Genomic DNA, 21,585 nt, shown 5'->3' on the forward strand with positions numbered 1-21,585 from the left:
CACCGTCTTCCTCATCCGCCATATAACGTCCTTGACCCTGCAACAGAACTTGAGAGAATCTGGCGTGGCATCCCACAAGCCTTCCTTGCGCGTTTGAAAGGCTCTATGCGTAGTCGATGGACTGCTGTTGTCAATGCCGATGGTGGACATACCCGTTATTGAGCTTGTGACATGGTCGTTTGACCCCTGTCCCGTTTGTGTACTCATTGTGATTGACTTTTCAATTGAAATTCTCCCCACTTGTCATCGTCAATGATCCCTCCATTACAGTTTATAATGTACTTTTGACATAGTTATCGTACTTATCAACTGTGATAATATTTTGACAATGCACAGTTTCTTTATGTGCCTAGTATAATTGTTCTCGTCAGGACATGGCTGAAACATTGCAATTTGACGATAAATATTAACTCACTCACTCACTCACTCACTCATTCAAACAAATATGTAAATCAAATACAGGGAAATTAAGATTGCGAATCCAATTGCACATTTAAATCTCAGAATTTTATTCAACTGAGGATAAAAGTTGTTTAACAAACGATCATAGCTTCCAATCACTATTACAGGTTTAAAGTTATATGTTTAATCTGAAATTCATCGGTACGTTTTCACGGCAAACAGAGTATAGTCTATTTCAAGTATACTTTTAGTGTTAATGTTCCTCAGCATGATTTGTATTATATGTTGCCACAATGGCTTCAAATCTTAAATATGTTAACATTTATTAATTGGGTTGTTGTTATCAGTAATATTTAACACACTGTGAGTGTTTTTGTGGTCTTACTTATATGTACTATTTATGTAATTATATGTACTTATATATGTTTACTTATATGTAGTATTTATTTTGTCGTACTGTATTTGTTGCCAACATCAACCGTGTATAGCAAATATATATCCTTCGTGATCATAAAGCATAAAGCATTACATCCCATTTGTGTACAGGCTTGAATCACGACCTCGGGGTTGTCTTTATAAGAATACATCCGTTTGTTTATAAATGTGGAATGTAAGCTTCATACTGAAATAACGTCCTTTTTAATGTATTATGAATGATTTTTTGCAAGCAGTCGTGTTAACAACAGCCGATATCAACCAACCATGCAAGGATGGGCCCTTTTAAGGGTCATACATTATCTAGATTTTTTTTTATGAAGCCCATGCTTGCCGTAAGAGGCGACTAACGGGATCGGGTGATCAGGATCGCTGACATGGTTGACATATATCACCTTTTCCCAGTTCCGTAGGTCGATGCTCATGCTGTTGATCACTGGATTGTATTGCTGAGTGCTACGTAAACCTAAAGTCACTGGTGTTGGGTAACATCAACAAGTCAAATATTATTTAATAATTGATGTTTTGACCAAAAATAATGGTTTGAAAAGTTTTGTTAAATATATATTGTAATTATACAATCAGCACAGACGTCAGCGACAAAGGTCATGGTGTGAATCCAGATAGGACCCATACAGGGTTAGACTCCATGGTCCTTAGTATGGTGATCTGTCTTCTGTAGCTTGTTTTATGTTGTATTATCTATAGGTATTTATATACATGTTGAATGAACACCTGCATCTGTAGTTTTATTGTTGCTTTTACGGTAGTTTGTCCACGGGTTTGTATTTTCGTGATTTATGTGTCATGAAACTTGTTTTAGTAACCATATGTCTGCAATTCTGCTGATGTGACTAGAAATCTTAACTCACTCACCCATCGTCTCTCAGCGCACTTAAGGAACCCTGTGTGAAGGTGTGGAGGCTGGGGCAGTAGTCAGAAATTCGCTCGTGCTTTAAACCTCATACTTTCGGAGTCATTACTTTTTCGGAATGACATGCCATGGCCATGTTGAAGGTGAGCCCGTACATAGGTTTTCCTTCATTCAAGTGGGCGGTGCGGTAGCCTAGTGGTTAAAGTGTACGCTCGTCATGCCGAAGACCGTGTTCGATTCCCCATATTGGTATAATGGAAATAGTCTCTATAATTTATTTCATTCTCTTTGGTTTCATTTTTATAATGAGAATTGTCGTTTAAAATTGTTTTTGGAAAAACTAATTAGATGTGGCTTGAACAGTAAATGGATCACTGGATAATAGTAAATAGATAAATGTTATTTTAGTATAAATGGTAATATAAATTAGCAACTCGATTGTTTGATTAAAGTATTGTAAAATCATCTGGTCCAGACTCGACTATTTACAGACTGCTACCATATAGATAGAATATTGAGTTCGGCGTAACACTAAACTTACTGACTCCTTACAGTCATATCATCTTTGTCCACAATATTATTTCTTACAAGGTAGCATGAAGGAGCATTGTGCTTTCCAGAATGCGTGTGCGTTTGTGACCGCGTGTGCGTTTGTGACCGCGTTTCAGCAGTAAGCAAAACACAATGTATATCTACATGTATTCAAGCCGTGAAGATCCGGGCTACAACTAATGTTCAGCAACTATGAATACTGTATCCTGTGATCAGGCTAACTGATGTGGTTGTCATTGAGTAGATCGGTGCTTATGATGTCAGTCACAGGTTTGTTTGTCTAGACGCGATTAATTCCAGACCGCCTTCATACAGCTGGCATATGCATATTGGTGAATGCAGAGTTAAACAAGAAACAAACAATAATTCTATTCACAAAATACAATCAAAAGGTTGCAGTTTAACAAAATAAGTATTAATTCATCTTTCTCCTTTATACTTGTACTATTATAGCGACCCGTGAAGGTCCAGGGTAGTGTAGGCCTTCAGCAACCCATGCTTGCCTTAAAAGGCGACCATGTTTGTCGTAAGAGGCAACTAACGGGATCGGATGTTCAGGCCCACTGACTTTTTGACTCATTCCCAATTACGCAGATCGATGCTAATGCTGTTGATCACTGAATTGTCTGGTCCAGACTCGATTATTCACTGACCGCCGCCATATAGCTGGAATATTGCTGAGTGCGGCGTAAAACTAAACTCACTCACTATTGAAGATCTTCTAATAAATGTAGACGTACCAATTCACTCGTTTCTTCTTACACAATAATACCAAATACACTGTGTGGTTAAATATTACCTGTACGTTAACAACTGAAAATACTTTTGCATTTACGTCTGTCATATAAGTGAACGCCCTCCCCTTCACTTATGCAATAAAGATTTTTATCTGCCCAGTCGTGTTTAGTTAGCGAAGCGTGTAATATAACTACAACGACATATGTCCATTGTCATCCATCACTCCACCTGTTCCCAGCGTTACGTACGTTCCCTCGCTATGATAATCAAGACGTTACAAACTCCAGGCAACCTGCATGTCGCGTTTCTCCTCTGTCTCATCAGTCCATGTTTGTCAACTGACGTCTACAAATATTTTACAACCCATGGGAGAGACCGCCTTTTGGAGGCCTTGTTTGACGGAGATGGAGGCTATGCTGATTGCGCTGTCTTCGGGGACAGGTAAGACGCACGCAATATTCATTGCTATTGTTGTGTCACTCGTGGCTCCTTCCTACCTCAATAACATTTAAAAAAAATTATTAATGCATAATTCAGAATATTGTAATCTGGATTGTTTATTTACGTTTCTTATAATCCAAACCATAACAGCTGAAGTACCTCATGTCTGTTCCATTTGTAAATGTGACTCCGTGTGATTTAAAATATGTACATGTTTTCCTCGTCAAACACATTAACTTGTTTGTGGATGATTTTGTTAATGTAAATCATTCAGCCATAAAAACACAACACAACTATTCAAAATATATATTGTATTCTTGTTTATATGGTTAATGGAAATAATACACACCGCCTCAATCCGTGACTGTACAGTGTTATTCATCTCTGTCAGGCTGTCTTGCCACAGATACGTACTTAATGTGCTCTTGAACAATGCTTATATACCATATTTACGTGCGTAGACACTATTAATGCAATGTGCATTGTACACACTGTGACTCGCAGGTTTCACATCTTGCGCTTGCATACTGAGACAAGTTCAATGTCATAAAACAAATTGATACCACATGGTCAACGATTTATATCTTCCTGCTCTCGATATCTTACGTATGTGTACATGGGCATGTAGTGTTCATACATTTAAGGCAGAAATATATTTCTCTGCTACTAATAGCGGATTTTAATACGTTCTCTCCCGCTATTGACTCACCTAATTTGTTTGTAACATTTCATTTTAGTCGTAAGTCAAACTTGCGACACAATTCAAGTCCATATTGTATCAACATATGATTCTAGTCAAACACTCTTGGCTTTCACTGCAACACGTAAAATTCAAAAGTCCACTTGCGCATCTCTTCGAGCTGACTGGTGACACGTTTCTTGAAGCGAATGTTCAATAAATAGTCATGGACAAGGCTTTCTTGTTTGTCGACAGCCCGGTCGTCTTTTCCCACATTCTTAACGGCGTTACACTGTTATTTTTGACGTCAGGGACTGCAGTCGTTGAAAGTGGCCATGTTGAACAAGTCGGTGTCCGAGATGAGGAGTTAGATGTCAATTATGTAGTATTGGTTGATTGATGATCCCCGGTTCAAAACCCGTGTGTTGACATTGACGTCGATGACACTCTTCATCACTTTTAACCAATTGATCAGACCAACGGTACTGACATTGATATGAGCGACACTCTTCAGCACTTTCAGCAATTGATCGGATCAAAGGTTTGCATGTAAACACCCAGACAGAATAAGATGCTTTTCAGACATTTGACAATACTCAATGACATTTAACTTGGATAAGGATAAACTTTATAGATGAACTTTACGCTTCGACAACGAAACAAGATTCTACTGAATAAAGATATTGTTCATCGATAAGATTTGTCCTTATCTGACTCAAACTTCTAAACGGAGCAGTCGGGTAGACTAGTGATTAAAATGTCCCCCACAGACCCATGATTATAATCCATTTCTGGTGTCCCCGCCGTGATATTCCTGGAATATTGCTAAATGCGGCTTAAAACTAGACTAACTCACACGCTTGTTTTCATATTGTATTGTCATTGGTAGTTAAAACTGAAATTTGTATATAACTGGAAATATGTTTTATTCGTGGAGAGGTTTCTATAATTTACCTTTTTTAATTGTAACATTATTAATTGTTTGTAGTCACCATATGACTGAAACATTACCAAAGTAACTTGATAAAATCTTAACTCACTCACAAACTGTAGATACAGATACATGTACATAAAGGTGAGCGTTTGACTCATTCGTACATACAGCGTTTTCAGTTCTGTTTCAGAAGGGATTAATCCCGGTGTTGCAAGTTGAAAAAATACCCGACGAATATATGCTGTTAGATATTATCATTGTCTTAATGGATTTCAGCGAATACGATTACGATATTAAGAAAGTGGCTTGTTACTGGTTGAGGTGTTGTTGTAGTCATGATTTCAGGATCTTGATCAACTAATTCCATAAATCAAAAATTGATAAATCACTTCTCGCTGTTTTTGTCTGTACAGAAAATATGATGTGATTTTTGAATGAACATGTTAGTTCATGCGACTAGTTCATATACATGTTATAGAGGACATTGTCCCTACCTCTCTTCATAATTCACATTCCGAAGACACAGCATTGCCCAGTATCAAATTAATGTTGAAGTCCATGTCAGTACGATGTACATCAAATGCAGCGTTGACTGACCTCACACAGCCAAACACATGGCCTGTTAACACAAGGTTGCTCCCCTATCGTCCCCTTATTACGAGGCGACTTCGCGTACCTGTCTGTTAGGTGATGTTGACTTTGGTATACCGCGTTAGGCGAATTTGTGCAAATTACACTCAACACTGCACACATATGCACAGACACATACACACACATGCACTTTAAGTGTGTTTACGTCTCTGTGTGTGCATGAGTGAGTGCATATTTCTTAACGCCGCATCACCAATGTTGCAGCTTTTGGCGGCCAGAACATGTCTTTTGCTTTACCATACACTGAAGAGGATAAAAGTGGTGACGAGAGGTGAACATGAAGTGAACATTTTATCAATTATTTTCTTGTACAACGGGAAAGATGAAACACACCGGACGTACAGACCCGTGCAAAATAGTATTCGGACACTTGACGTAGAAGTTATTTCAGTGTAACATAAATAATTTTCACGAAGCGAGTTTAGGGTGGATCTTTGTAAAATATTTTCGCAAAATGGAAATCATCACTGCTCTGCGCACATAATTTCAGTTCAATTTTCCGCCTGAGAACGGGTAGGCACCCTGAAAAATGCATATCAGAACTAAAATCTGGTTAGCCAAGACGAGGGGATGAAATACCTAAGAGTCGGTGAGCAGAAACTGCATCCAAGTGTTTCTTTCCATTCCTTTCTCGGAGTTTGGCTCCGAGTGGTTCTGAAGATCCTGAAAGTGTATGTATATGTTGGGAATTCCTTCGGTGCTACATGGAATCTCTGTAAATGGCACTTTGGTGGCCATAACTTAACTATTTATGATAATTGTAAACGAACACATTAATACGTGCCCAAAGCTACCTTTTAGAAAGCAGGAATCACAATGAACACAAAAGAAATTTAATTACTTCTTTACACAAAAATATTGCAAATTCATCTCAGGTAGATAATATAACTCCTCCTGAAATCAAATTTCCAAGAAAATGCATCCACACACTCACTGTACAGTATTGTCGAACAGCAGTCGAGTGCATCAAACTGCGTGATAGATATGTCTGCACTATATTACGTAATGATGATTATAACTACAGATGTTCCTGTTCGTTGGTCTAATTTGAAACGCTGTCGTTTTGAACATAACAGGAACACAAATTGACATAGATTTAAGTCTACCTGCGTTCGTGCAAAGCTAAATATTTTTGCCTTTAGGACAAACAAACGGTGTACTATCTCCACTGATCCTTACATAGAGAAGTCGCAATGAATAAAACATTCGTTATGCTTGTTTCACATGTTTTAATGTCACAAAGATAAGACGAACATCTAACTCTCGAAAGACAACGCATTGTGTGTTTAATATCGGTAGCAGTTTTAAACGCAAGGAGGTGCATTTCGCGTAAATGAAGTACGCTATCATCCAAAATACGTTAAATTTTTGTCATGTGCAAGGCCATTTCATTACAAACGTGTTGAGATTTTGAGGTGTTTCTTTCGGCGGTTTGGACTTGTGCATACTTTATAGTACCAATCCTGTGATATTACCTTGCCGCAGTTAAACATGACTATCCCAATCTGAAACATTTCACACCGACTCCGAGTTGCCTATAGCTTGTTTTACACCTTAGTGTCGAATTAAGGACAGGGTATCAACAAATACCATTTAATTCGCTTGGTATGATGCGGCAAAAGGTCAAAAGGTTCGAACCACCGACCTTACGTACGCCGTGTAGGTAGAAGCTTCGGAGGTGGGTAGGGGGTGGGGGAGGCGGGGATTTGTTGACCGTTGTTACCGTTGTTATGAAATATAACGTGATAATGGCCAGTGTATTTGTGACAGTTTGCATCCATGTCACTGTTGTCATAGTAACAACGTTTTTTGTTTAGAATAGGACGATCTAATATTTTTTCAAACCTGTGAAATGCAAGGAGAACCGTTTAGCCTCATTTATCCATACATTTGGAGGTGGCGTGGGGTGCCGTGGGCGGGAGAAGGTGTGCGGTGGGTATCAGTGGGTGGTTGTTGGGGGCTGCGTTATCGGAGCCGCTGCTATTCACTGGTTGTGCTGACCTGCGCATTAGAGTTGTACGTTCTCATCCTGCTTCGATGTCTGTTTAAATATCCAACGCCAAAGGCATGTTGTAATATATATCCTCCTGATAAGCACATGGACCAAATAATGACCACTAACATGGAGTATGCGTAGAAAGTCTATTTCCATATCAGGTATGTTTTGTTTTCATTGTAAACAGAACCACCGACATGTATTCCCAACTCACATTACTCAACCAACCTTACATTCACACACCATATGTAGACAAGGAGAACTTGATTCATAATTCATAAATGCTACACTGAGGTTCCATTCAAAGTAGTGCATTTTTTATTATAGGAACGTGATTGGAAATATTTTGAAAGAAGTCTCAGCAGAAAAGATAGACGAGATCAGTAAAAGTGACCTTGACCTGTATATTCAAAAATGTCACGAGTTTCACCTGACTTTGGACGACAGTCCCCTGAGAAGAAAAAGATTTGCCGCCATATACCCAGGTAAGGCAACAGATAATAACAGTCATACCAGGATTTATGACTCATGAACGATTTATGTCTATGGATGAACGTTGTGTTCACCTGGACAAGTCAAGTCAAAACATCACCAACACAACCACCAAAGAAGGTAGGGGGTGTCCCAACAGCTTGACAGGTTAGGCCACCATGTGCTTGCATGCCAAGAGAATCACTATTGGTGGACTTCTAATGCACCAGACATTTAAGGGTGAATATTGGCCGCACTTTAGAGTCATTTATGTGAGAAAAAAAGATGGGAAGCAGAGTAAAGGTGTGCCAACTGATGTCTTACACCAGAACCTCAGTTACATTTGATCACATTCCGAACGGCGTTGTGTATTCATATTTGATCATCCGTAAATCATCCACAAATCATCCTCACTGTTAGTTCATTCGCGTTACGACTTGAAAACAATACATACCACAAGAAGTCAGTATGTCATGTGCATGCCTTTTAACTGATGGAAATCTGAGTGCAACATTGACCGATGACATGACTATATTTTGCAGCTCCCATGTTTTGTTCCACCACGATGAATGAAATTGGTTCAGCGTGTAACGGTAATTAATTAATGAACGGTAATTAACGGTAATTAATTAACGGTAATTAATTACGGTAGTAATCCAGTTATTCAAATGTCCATATCTCTCTTCACAAGGAACCAAGTGGTGCGGCGTCGGCAACATCTCCAGTCCTTCAGCCGAGCTGGGTGTTCACAACCACACCGACGCCTGCTGCCGTGAGCACGACTATTGTCCAGACTACATACTCCCCTTCACATCGAAGCATGGCCTGTATAACTTTGCCCTGTATACCAGGTATGGTGTAAGGCGTAAGAGTGTGTGTATTTGTGAACGTCGTTTTGGATCAGTTTCAGTCATCAGATTTCAATGGAAAGCTGAGCGATATGTGTTAATTTCCCCGAAAGGTTTTCAGCAACCATGTCGAACAAGGATGTTAGAAGGAAAAAGTTTTTATGGATTCCAACTTCTTTATTATACGGAACACAACGTTTCGGAGTATATCCTTGCTCCTCCATCGGGTGAATCAGCTTCTTTATTATAATTTCAACTCTTCTTTATGTGTATCACTTCTCAATGCCATTCAATGAACTTATGTTTGACAATCGGGACAAATATAACTGTGCATGGACAGATCATAATTTCTTCACAGGTTAAAGTAAGGGATCGATGGGCCTCATCCTTGAGTAGCATCTTGATACAGGAGAAACCCGGGGGAAAACTAATACATGTTAGAGTCGAAAGAATAGAAACAAGTGATTCAAGGAATATAAGCTGTTTTGCCAACTACAAAGGCCACGTAGACGATTAAAATACTCACGGTGTGTCTTGTCGTTTAAGGTTTGACTGTGCCTGCGACAAGAAGTTCTTCCAGTGTCTGAAGGCGTCTCCGGACGATGCTGCTGACAACGTTGGCAAGATATACTTTAATCTGCTGAGCATCAAGTGCATGGGGTACGGATATCCCCAGAAGTGTATTAAAAGGTGGGGACATACGGAAACTGGTATTATTTTAAGTTATTACAAAAAAATTACAAACCATCAAATTGTGATCTTTGTGTGAAAAGTCCTTGGGCCGGATTTTTCTTTAGTTCAAAACCTGAGTTAAAGATATGTTTTTGATTTATCTCCTGAGATAAAATGAACGGATACTGGTCTATTTTATCTAATATGGATGTGTATTGTTTCATCTGGGATAGAGGTATCGCCGTAATGTGCTTCACGCGACATTAGGAACAATTAGTCAGCTAAAGTATGACAGCGCTCTAGAACGGATTGCGTCTTACTGAAAGGGTTATATTGCACCAGATTCAATGTCGCTCTAGTTATCAGTCTACAGTTTCCATATAGTCGTGTTCAAATGTTGACACATTCGGATTTATCTCGCTAACACTGTTGAACTCATAACATGCCCAGATTGTTCAATAACTTTTCTTATGGTGACGAGTTATATCTGTTTGGAACTCATTTTTCTGCCTTGTCATTGCAATACAATACAAACACATTTGCATTCAATTGACTGTCATAAATCAAGAGGAATGCTATCAACAGTCCTAAGATCTGAAGAATAAGAAGGGTGTATCAACTGGTGCTTGGGTTATAGAAATTTCATTTGGAACAATGACACATTTTTGACCTCAAATATGCTGTACACGAAATAGCATAAACATATGGACCGAAGGCACAGATAAACTGTTTATAGACATATGGACCGAAGTACAGATAAACTGTTTATAGACATATGGACCGAAGGTACAGATAAATTGTTTATAGACATATGGACCGAAGGTACAGATAAACTGTTTATAAACATATGGACCGAAGGTACAGATAAACTGTTTATAGACATATGGACCGAAGGTACAGATAAACTGTTTATAGACATATGGACCGAAGGTACAGATAAACTGTTTATAGACATATGGACCGAAGGTATAGATAAACTGTTTATAGACATATGGACCGAAGGTACAGATAAACAACGCCTATCCTGTGCCCTGTGCACAATCCATAATTGTCTGTGTGGATAAGTGTCAGTATCATTCAATGTTTATTTCCGTGTTCAAGAGGCCACAGGCCTATAGTACAAATACAGGGAATAACAACTGATCAGAACAACAACTTTTAAGAATTGTTTTCTGTATGTGGTCGCGTAACAGATATACATGGATAATCATTCTACTTTAGTAGAATTTGTTAAAAGGGATATGAATTTACAAATGTCAGGATATACAAAGTGGTAGTTCTTAGTATACTTATTTCTCAACACAACAGGCTGAACATAAACAAAGACAATGGTACTCGTCTTCAATTACATTGAATTTCACATTTTATACATCCTGTGTTCTTTTATTATGCCTAAATACCCACCAGATCCTAATATCATGAAATGGACAGAAGAATTGCCCACGGCTTATTCTGTTCAAATACTTTGTGGATAGATTGTTTAATCATTTTACGTGGTGTGTCATGATCTTAGTCGCTTGTCAAGGTACCATCACATTCCAACATCAAAAGTCTTGGATGATTATGGCTGAACATTCAAAAGACATTTTTGGAGATTTTTTCTCAGGATTCAATATATATAAAGCAGCAAACAGTTTATGACATAGTGTAACAAATTATGTTGTCATGGTTGATTTAGATCGTTTTAAAAAACAGTGAAGAAAATGTTTGTGCCAGACATGACAAAGAAACACGTTTTTCACACGTGTTGACATGCCATTATGTGTTGTAAATAAACCTGTTATTTAACAACCTGGAGCCAACCCTTTCTCACAGCTGAAGCTGATAATGTGATCTACATTTCAAATGTTTAGAAGGTTCATAAACACGCGACCCGTGAAGGTCCTGGGGTAGAATAGGCCTTCAGCAACCCATGCTTGCCATAGAAGGCGACTCAGCTTGTCGTAAGAGGCGACTAACGGGATCGGGTGGTCAGACTCGCTGACTTGGTTGACACATGTCATCGGTTCCCAATTGCGCAGATCGATGTTCATGCTGTTTTGATAACTGAATTGTCAGGTCCAGACTCGATTATTTACAGACCGTCGCCATATAGCTGGAATATTGGTGAGTGCGGCGTAAAACTAAACTCACTCACTCACTCATAAACACGCAACGGAAACCATGCTGGGGAGCACTACATATGATTTAAACAATAACATCGTTTCCCTCTCCCAATGACTCCGTACATTTTGATGCAAGGGGCTATTCATAGAGAGTATTAAGACTCGTGTAAACTTGGATTTTCAACAACAGCCAGAAATTGTACCTGAATTACAAAGAGTTGAACCGACATAAAGAACAAGTTCAAAGATTTGAATTTACAACCTTGATGTAATCCTACGAAATACGCAAATGAAACGCCTTTATCCGTAGATCCTTGTTATGGGGGATATATACATGTTCTGACATTTTTACATTCAGAAGTTGAAGACGTTCATCAATGACATGACGGGTGGGGTCACCTATAAGACCAATGTGCCATCTGGCAAAACGTATTGATTAGTCTAGTGCTTAAAGTGTTCACGTTTCACGAAGATTCTCTTTGTACATTGCGTGAACCCATCTGTGACTTACCCGACGTGACGTTGCTGAAATTGTGCTCAAACGGCTTAAATCCATGCCCATTCACTCAGTGAGCGGGGATGTAGGGAATCCCAGTATATCGTATCACATTTGTCTCAAAATAACAATAAACGTGTTTGTAAGTTGTTTTTGTCATGTCCGAACATGTCTACCCACGACCTGGTGTATAAGTCGATAGTTCAAAACCATATCTTGGCTGACCTTGAAGCCGTGGCTTTCAGGGATTATTCTGTACATTGTACCTTCGTGTTATGATAAACATACCGGGAGCATTCGCAATCAATAAGTCGGCTTAAACACTCGACCAAACTATTGAAACAAGGGGGCGAAATGGTAATCAAGCTTATGGTGATGAGTCCTGTAATGCTAATGTTCATCTGTGGTATAACATGTGTCCAGACTGTGTTGAGTTGGTTGTTGATTTCCAGCTCATGAGCGAGAGGATGTGCGTGCTTGGTGATGGTAAAGTGTTGTTAAAAGAAAAGTGTGTTTTTTCAAACCCGTGGTGGTGAAAGTGTCCAGAATACATGTCTTAATAGGACGAAGATAAACGTTTAATATGAAATTCTACTCGTAACCACCAGCTGTTGCTTGTATCGCTAGTTTGTTCTAGCCTTCATTTGTAACCACCAGCTGTTGTTGGTCTCGTAAAGGTGTTCCAGACTCCCTTGATGAACACCTGCTTTGTTGTTGCCGCTAGTGTGTTCCAGTCTCCCTTGGTGAACACCAGCACTGTTGGTGTCGCTAATGTGTTCCAGTCTCCCTTGGTGAACACCAGCACTGTTGGTGTCGCTAATGTGTTCCAGCCTCCGTGTTTAAACATCCTCTGTTATTGTGTTCCAGATGGTGGTTCATCTGTTTGAAGTATGGCGAGGACAAGTCAAGGCGTGTCAGGAAATTCACCAATAGTCCCCGTTTTTGATGCGGACCCTGTCGACGTTGTCGACATGTTTTTTTCTTTCTTTATTACTTTAAACAAATAAAACACTGAACAAATGTCAAACAGCACTGTGTCATTGACTGTCAGCGCCATTCACTCTAAGATGTATGGAAATTTTGACACGACTGTTATGGCAGCGTTTTGTGAGAGGATCTTGTCCATGTTAAAAGATGCATTATGTATACAGATCAAACGTCATTGCTTAGAGGAATACAAATGACGAGTCGAATATACACACACTGACGCACACAGATATGTGTTTGTATGTATTTATGTTTGCCGTGTATATTTTAAGTTGTATGCTCTCTCGAGGGTAATACGGTTTGATGTAGGCTTCTTTGCAGTAGTCTCACCTGATCCGGGATCACACTGTCACAAAAAGACGTACATCAGACCGTATAAGAAGCATGGTACAGCGTATTTATTTTACCGCCATGTTATATGTACAAAATATCATTTTATTTTAATTTGAAGACCGCTCTCGGCTGGATTTTTAAAACCAGTGAAACATATTCTGACAAGCTTAAAACTGCTACAAAATGGTTAATAATGTTTACGTTAAGTGTGCAAACGATTCAATGTATAAAATAACTTATATAAAGAAGTACAAGTCGGTAAGATAAGTGTGTGAAGTACAAGTCGGTAAGATAAGTGTGTGAAGTACAAGTCGGTAAGATATGTGTGGGAAGTACAAGTCGGTAGGGTAAGTGTGGGAAGCACAAGTCGGTAAGATAAGTGTGTGAAGTACATGTCGGTAAGAAAAGTGTGTGAAGTACAAGTCGGTAGGATAAGTGTGTGAAGTACAAGTCGGTAAGATAAGTGTGTGAAGTACCTGTCGGTAAGACAACTGTGTGAAGTACAAGTCGGTAAGATAAGTGTGTGAAGTACATGTCGGTAAGACAATTGTGTGAAGTACATGTCGGTAAGATAAGTGTGCCAAGTACAAGTCGGTAAGACAAGTGTGCCAAGTACATGTCGGTAAGATTAGTGTGTGAAGTACAAGTCGGTAAGATAAGTGTGTGAAGTACAAGTCGGTAAGATAAGTGTGTGGAGTACATGTCGGTAAGACAAGTGTGTGAAGTACAAGTCGGCAAGATAAGTGTGTGAAGTACATGTCGGTAAGATAAGTGTGCCAAGTACAAGTCGGTAAGACAAGTGTGTGAAGGACAAGTCGGTAAGATATGTGTGTGAAGTACAAGTCGGTAAGATAAGTGTGTGAAGTACAAGTCGGTAAGATATGTGTGAAGCACATGTCGGTAAGATATGTGTGTGAAGTACAAGTCGGTAAGATAAGTGTGCCAAATACAAGTCGGTAAGATAAGTGTGTGAAGTACAAGTCGGTAAGATATGTGTGTGAAGTGCAAGTCGGTAAGATAAGTGTGTGAAGTACAAGTCGGTAAGATAAGTGTGTGAAGTACAAGTCGGTAAGATAAGTGTGTGAAGTACATGTCGGTAAGACAAGTGTGTGAAGTACAAGTCGGCAAGATAAGTGTGTGAAGTACATGTCGGTAAGACAAGTGTGCCAAGTACAAGTCGGTAAGACAAGTGTGCCAAGTACATGTCGGTAAGATTAGTGTGTGAAGTACAAGTCGGTAAGATAAGTGTGTGAAGTACAAGTCGGTAAGACAAGTTTGTGAAGTACAGGTCGGTAAGATATGTGTGTGAAGTACATGTCGGTACGATAAGTGTGTGAAGTACAAGTCGGTAAGATAAGTGTGTGAAGTACAAGTCGGTAAGATAAGTGTGTGAAGTACAGGTCGGTAAGACAAGTGTGTAAAGTACAAGTCGGTAAAATATGTGTGAAGCACATGTCGGTAAGATATGTGTGTGAAGTACAAGTCGGTAAGATAAGTGTGCCAAGTACATGTCGGTAAGATAAGTGTGTGAAGTACATGTCGGGAAGATATGTGTGTGAAGTACAAGTCGGTAAGGTAAGTGTGCCAAGTACATGTCGGTGAGATATGTGTGTGAAGTACAAGTCGGTAGGATAAGTGTGTGAAGTACAAGTCGGTAAGATAAGTGTGTGAAGTACATGTCGGTAAGATAAGTGTGTGAAGTACATGTCGGTAAGATAAGTGTGTGAAGTACATGTCGGTAAGATAAGTGTGTGAAGTACAAGTCGGTAAGATAAGTGTGTGAAGTACAAGTCGGTAAGATAAGTGTGTGAAGTACAAGTCGGTAAGACAAGTGTGTGAAGTACAAGTCGGTAAGATATGTGTGTGAAGTACAAGTCGGTGGGATAAGTGTGTGAAGTACAAGTCGGTAAGACAGGTGTGTGAAGTACAAGTCGGTAAGATATGTGTGTGAAGTACAAGTCGGTAAGATATGTGTGTGAAGTACAAGTCGGTAATATAAGTGTGCCAAGTACAAGTCGGTAAGATAAGTGTGTGAAGTACATGTCGGTAAGATAAGTGTGTGTCGGTAAGACAAGTGTGTGAAGTACAAGTCGGCAAGATATGTGTGTGAAGTACATGTCGGTAAGATAAGTGTGTGAAGTACATGTCGGTAAGATAAGTGTGCCAAGTACAAGTCGGTAAGATAAGTGTGTGAAGTACAAGTCGGTAAGATAAGTGTGTGTCGGTAAGACAAGTGTGTGAAGTACAAGTCGGTAAGATATGTGTGTGAAGTACAAGTCGGTAGGAGAAGTCTGGGAAGTACAAGTCGGTAAGATAAGTGTGGGAAGTACATGTCAGTAAGATATGTGTGTGAAGTACAAGTCGGTAAGGTAAGTGTGCCAAGTACATGTCGGTGAGATATGTGTGTGAAGTACAAGTCGGTAGGATAAGTGTGTGAAGTACAAGTCGGTAAGATAAGTGTGTGAAGTACAAGTCGGTAAGATAAGTGTGTGAAGTACATGTCGGTAAGAGAAGTGTGTGAAGTACAAGTCGGTAAGATAAGTGTGTGAAGTACAAGTCGGTAAGATAAGTGTGTGAAGTACAAATCGGTAAGATAAGTGTGTGAAGTACAAGTCGGTAAGACAAGAGTGTGAAGTACAAGTCGGTAAGATATGTGTGTGAAGTACAAGTCGGTAGGATAAGTGTGCCAAGTACAAGTCGGTAAGATATGTGTGTGAAGTTCAAGTCGGTAAGATATGTGTGTGAAGTACATGTCGGTAAGATATGTGTGTGAAGTACATGTCGGTAAGATAAGTGTGTGAAGTACATGTCGGTAAAATAAGTGTGTGTCGGTAAGACAAGTGTGTGAAGTACAAGTGGGTAAGATATGTGTGTGAAGTACAGGTCGGGAAGATAAGTGTGCCAAGTACATGTCGGTGAGATATGTGTGTGAAGTACAAGTCGGTAGGATAAGTGTGTGAAGTACAAGTCGGTAAGATATGTGTATGAAGTACAAGTCGGTAAGATAAGTGTGCCGAGTACATGTCGGTAAGATAAGTGTGTGAAGTACAAGTCGGTAAGATAAGTGTGTGAATTACATGTCGGTAAGATACGTGTGGGAAGTAGAAGTCGGTAAGATATGTGTGTGAAGTACATGTGGGTAAGATATGTGTGTGAAGTACAAGTCGGTAAGATATGTGTGTGAAGTACAAGTCGGTAGGATAAGTGTGCCAAGTACATGTCGGTAAGACAGGTGTGTGAAGTACAAGTCGGTAAGATATGTGTGTGAAGTACATGTCGGTAAGATAAGTGTGTGAAGTACATGTCGGTAAGATAAGTGTGTGTCGGTAAGACAAGTGTGTGAAGTACAAGTGGGTAAGATATGTGTGTGAAGTACAGGTCGGGAAGATAAGTGTGTGCAATACAAGTCGGTAAGATAAGTGTGTGAAGTACAAGTCGGTAAGATAAGTGTGTGAAGTACATGTCGGTAGGATAAGTGTGTGAAGTACAAGTCGGTAAGATATGTGTATGAAGTACAAGTCGGTAAGACAAGTGTGCCAAGTACATGTCGGTAAGATAAGTGTGTGAAGTACAAGTCGGTAAGATAAGTGTTCCAAGTACAAGTCGGTAAGACAAGTGTGAAGTACAAGTCGGTAAGACAAGTGTGTGAATTACATGTCGGTAAGATACGTGTGGGAAGTAGAAGTCGGTAACATATATGTGTGAAGTACATGTCGGTAAGATATGTGTGTGAAGTACAAGTCGGTAAGATAAGTGTGTGAAGTACAAGTCGGTAAGATAAGTGTGTGAAGTACATGTCGGTAAGATAAGTGTGTGAAGTACAAGTCGGTAAGATAAGTGTGCCAAGTACAAGTCGGTGAGATATGTGTGTGAAGTACAAGTCTGTAAGATATGCGTGTGAAGTACAAGTCGGTAAGATAAGTGTGTGAAGTACAAGTCGGTAAGATATGTGTGTGAAGTACAAGTCGGTAAGATAAGTGTGTGAAGTACAAGTCGGTAAGATAAGTGTGGCAAGTACAAGTCGGTAAGATAAGTGTGTGAAGTATATGTCGGTAAGATAAGTGTGGGAAGTACAAGTCGGTAAGATACGTGTGTGAAGTACATGTCGGTAAGATAAGTGTGCCAAGTACATGTCGGTGCGATAAGTGTGTGAAGTACAAGTCGGTAAGACAAGTGTGTGAAGTACAAGTCGGGAAGATTAGTGTGTGAAGGACAAGTCGGTAGGATAAGTGTGAGAAGTACATGTCGGTAGGATAAGTGTGTGAAGTACAAGTCGGTAAGATAAGTGTGTGAAGTACAAGTCGGTAAGACAGGTGTGTGAAGTACAAGTCGGTAAGATAAGTGTGTGAAGTACAAGTCGGTGAGATATGTGTGTGAAGTAGAAGTCGGTAAGATATGTGTGTGAAGTACATGTCGGTAAGATATGTGTGTGAAGTACATGTCGGTAAGATAAGTGTGCCAAGTACAAGTCGGTAAGACAAGTGTGTGTCGGTAAGACAAGTGTGTGAAGTACAAGTGGGTAAGATAAGTGTGTGAAGTACAAGTCGGTAAGACAAGTGTGTGAAGTACATGTCGGCAAGATATGTGTGTGAAGTACAGGTCGGGAAGATAAGTGTGTGTAAATACAAGTCGGTAAAATAAGTGTGTGAAGTACAAGTCGGTAAGATAAGTGTGTGAAGTGCAGGTCGGGAAGATAAGTGTGTGAAATACAAGTCGGTAAGATAAGTGTGTGAAGTACAAGTCGGTAAGATAAGTGTGTGAAGTACAAGTCGGTAAGATAAGTGTGTGAAGTACAAGTCGCTAAGATATGTGTGTGAAGTACATGTCGGTAAGACAAGTGTGTACCTAGTGAACTCTGGGCACTGCATGCGTCATATTATATGACCTCATACAATTGTTAGAGATACAGTTTCTCTAAAATTAATAATGATAACAATTATAAAAAACACTCGACTGAAACAGATTGTTTGTTTCGGGTAGCGAAACTGGGAGTAGTCATAATGGGAATGAACCATATTCACAGACTGCGTTTAATTTTAGTAATAAGCTGAGTGTTATAATCACTGAAGGATTTTACTGTTAACATTTTCATTCTGTGAGTCATTGCCATAAAGTGCTGCTTTAGTATCAAATCGTAGAACATAAAAACATATATGTTTTTTAAAAATATTTTATAACAGGTCAGATGGTTGAGTAAAAGTAAATTTGTGGTATACCCTTTTATTACACCTTCACTCGTAACAACGAAACTTTTCTAAATTACTTTCACATTCAATTGGAAACACAATAAACATCAGAGCTAATGAAATATATCTTTTGTTCATGTTACAATTTTTCCACAAAGGTTTTATTTCTTCTAAAGGTGACAGACTGTATCTTTTCTGATCGTTATGGTATAAATTTGAAAACCGATGTACAAACCATGAGAATCCGTTGTTGATGTTCATACTGTATGAATCCTCTTTGTGGATTATTTCAGTTTGCCAGATTTCTTTGTTGATCCTCAATGAACAGAAAACAATATACAGTCAATCCATGTATTGTACAATAACAACAGCTGACATCTACAAGTCTAGACAAGGCATCAACATATATCATGTTCTATTTCGTTTTGTATGGTGCGAGAAAGGTGTCGAACCATCGACCTTACGCTCTGGGTCACTACGCTCGCAGAAGCTTCAACCACCAAGCCGTGCATGGAGGCAGTGGTGATTTGTTGATCTATATTTTAACAGGTTATCCATTCCTTAAAAGATGACAATATCGGTGTATTTTCTTGTGACATAGTAGGCATGCATGCAACTGTTGTCATAGTAACACATTGTGTTGTTTCGTTTGTTTAAAGTTGGCAGAATCTCCCAATACAAGAAGGAGAAGTGGTGATTAAAAATTTGTTTGCTGCTCTCAATAACTCAAAAGTTGATAATTTTCCGTGTATTTCTTGTGATAGTTTGCACTCATGTCACAGTTGACACGTAACAGCGGTTTGGGTTTGTCACAGGACTAAATGAGATTATTTCAAACCTGTAAATACAAGAACCCTTCAATCTCCTTTAGTCCTCCTCAGAAGATACGCAAGTCCTAAAAAAATTCGAAGTAAATTAAAACTCTCCACGTTTTCAATCGTACAATACGTGTGTTTTAATGCATGGCAAGATTTGCTGACAGTTGACGAGATGGTGAAAATCCAGCTAGGGCCCATGCAGGCAAGCAAATGTACTGTTAGTCCCCGTGGTCCCTAGCATGGTGATCTGCCTTCGGTTGTTGGCAATAAATAGTCTGTATTTACCTTGTATTGTCGTCTATAGTTACACTGTTTAGATCTAATCACTAGTTTCTACTTCGATTCTGAGATAATCTAGTTCTTTTACTGTCCTTCGTTGACAGATTTTTACAAGTTACTATGAATTATTGTGTATAAACGTAATTGTTCTCGTCATAGCTGAAATGTTGCCGATGTGACGATTAATATTAACCCACTCATAAACGTTTCAAGAGGGTTTGCGGGTTATCATGAGTGGGGTGAGGCGTGGTTAATAGGCGTGGAAAGGGGTGGGTGTCGCATCCGAGAGCTGCCTTGATTAAGTTTCGATGTTTGTTTGTTTATCCAACACCAAAGACATGTCGTGATATATCCGAGATAATCTTGAAAGGCACGCTGACCAAATAATGACCATTATTTAAAGTGACGTATGTTTGGCTAAATGTAACAGTTTTACCATCAACGTCATCTTGCCATTTCTTTTAAACAGAAACGACAAAACCGCTTCCACATTCACATGTCGATTGTACAGTTGTGACTATATCATGAGCAGATTTTCAGCAGAATTACAGCTGTAAAATATAGTGTTGTTTGTAAACAAATCGCATCTGAACCAGACAATAAAGTGATTGTTACCATGCAATACGATGACCGAGCATGTGTTTATGAATCACTATGAAATAATGATGATACCGGCTTGGTACCGGTGTTCGCGAAAAAGTGGCACATGTCATCAACATATCTTAAGTGTTATCACTTGTATAGTACAAGTCAAAATAGGGAGTTGCATATGATATCATTTTTGTCACAGATGCATGACATTTTTGTCACAGATGCATGACATTTTTGTCACAGATGCATGACATTTTTGTCACTGATGCACGACTTTTTTTGTCACAGATGCACGACATTTTTGTCACAGATGCATGACATTTTTGTCACTGATGCATGACATTTTTGTCACTGATGCATGACATTTTTGCCACTGATGCATGACATTTTTCTCACTGATGCATGACATTTTTCTCACTGATGACATTTTTGCCACTGATGCATGACATTTTTGTCACTGATGACATTTTTGCCACTGATGCATGACTCTCTCACCATAAAACCTCTTTAAAGCTTTACTGAGGCCTTGACTGTTGTGACATTTATACATGTATTATATGTATACTGAGCATAGCATTATGTTTATATAATATTTTACGACGGAATGATATAACACATGTGATCATAACATTTGGATAAACACCAGATACTATTGCACAAATATAGACAAGGCAAGGCCTGTGTTTGTGAAGTCATTTCAAACTTGCAGGGGTGATGGGATAGCCTAGTGGTTAAAGCGTTCGCTCACTACTGAGTCGACGGCCCGGGCTCGATTCCCCACATTTTTATAATGTGTGAAGCCCATTTCTGGTGTCGACCTCCGTCACACAGCCGAAATAATGCTAGTAGAGATGTAAAATCACCCCATTCACTCACCCAGACTTCTAACATTTATGTGAATGCCATGTTGATCCAGTACATTATTGTATTTTTATAGAGATATAATATTTTGAGTACTGTGCCGCATGCAGTGATTCGCATGCATTACATCTGAATCCGTGCTTTACTTAAATTACTTTTATCAAGCTGATTAAACATCCAAAATTAAAACAATACTCATCCACATATTAAATAATTTATATATTATATAATTTATA

The 21,585-nt window shown here is 39.1% G+C and overlaps 1 protein-coding gene across 1 annotated transcript; it reads left to right on the forward strand.

Annotated features, from left to right (window-relative positions):
* Positions 1–3,170: 3,170 nt before the first annotated feature.
* LOC137283472 (group 3 secretory phospholipase A2-like) lies at positions 3,171–13,321 on the forward strand. Its single transcript, XM_067814991.1, has 5 exons — positions 3,171–3,442; positions 8,030–8,187; positions 8,865–9,024; positions 9,568–9,711; positions 13,162–13,321. The coding sequence occupies exons 1-5, from the start codon at positions 3,204–3,206 to the stop codon at positions 13,238–13,240; spliced, it is 780 nt and encodes a 259-aa protein (XP_067671092.1). The 5' UTR covers positions 3,171–3,203; the 3' UTR covers positions 13,241–13,321.
* The last annotated feature ends 8,264 nt before the right edge of the window (positions 13,322–21,585 follow it).

The sequence above is a fragment of the Haliotis asinina genome, chromosome 1 (assembly GCF_037392515.1).
Source record: "Haliotis asinina isolate JCU_RB_2024 chromosome 1, JCU_Hal_asi_v2, whole genome shotgun sequence".
NCBI classification, from domain to species: Eukaryota; Metazoa; Mollusca; class Gastropoda; order Lepetellida; family Haliotidae; genus Haliotis; species Haliotis asinina.

Excerpts from the sequence above, each read along its gene's own strand:
- LOC137283472 (XM_067814991.1), top strand. The coding sequence starts at position 3,204 with ATGTCCATTGTCATCCATCACTCCACCTGTTCCCAGCGTTACGTACGT. Across the intron at positions 9,025-9,567 it reads AACTTTGCCCTGTATACCAG|GTTTGACTGTGCCTGCGACA; the intron begins GTATGGTGTAAG and ends TTGTCGTTTAAG. Across the intron at positions 9,712-13,161 it reads CCCCAGAAGTGTATTAAAAG|ATGGTGGTTCATCTGTTTGA; the intron begins GTGGGGACATAC and ends ATTGTGTTCCAG.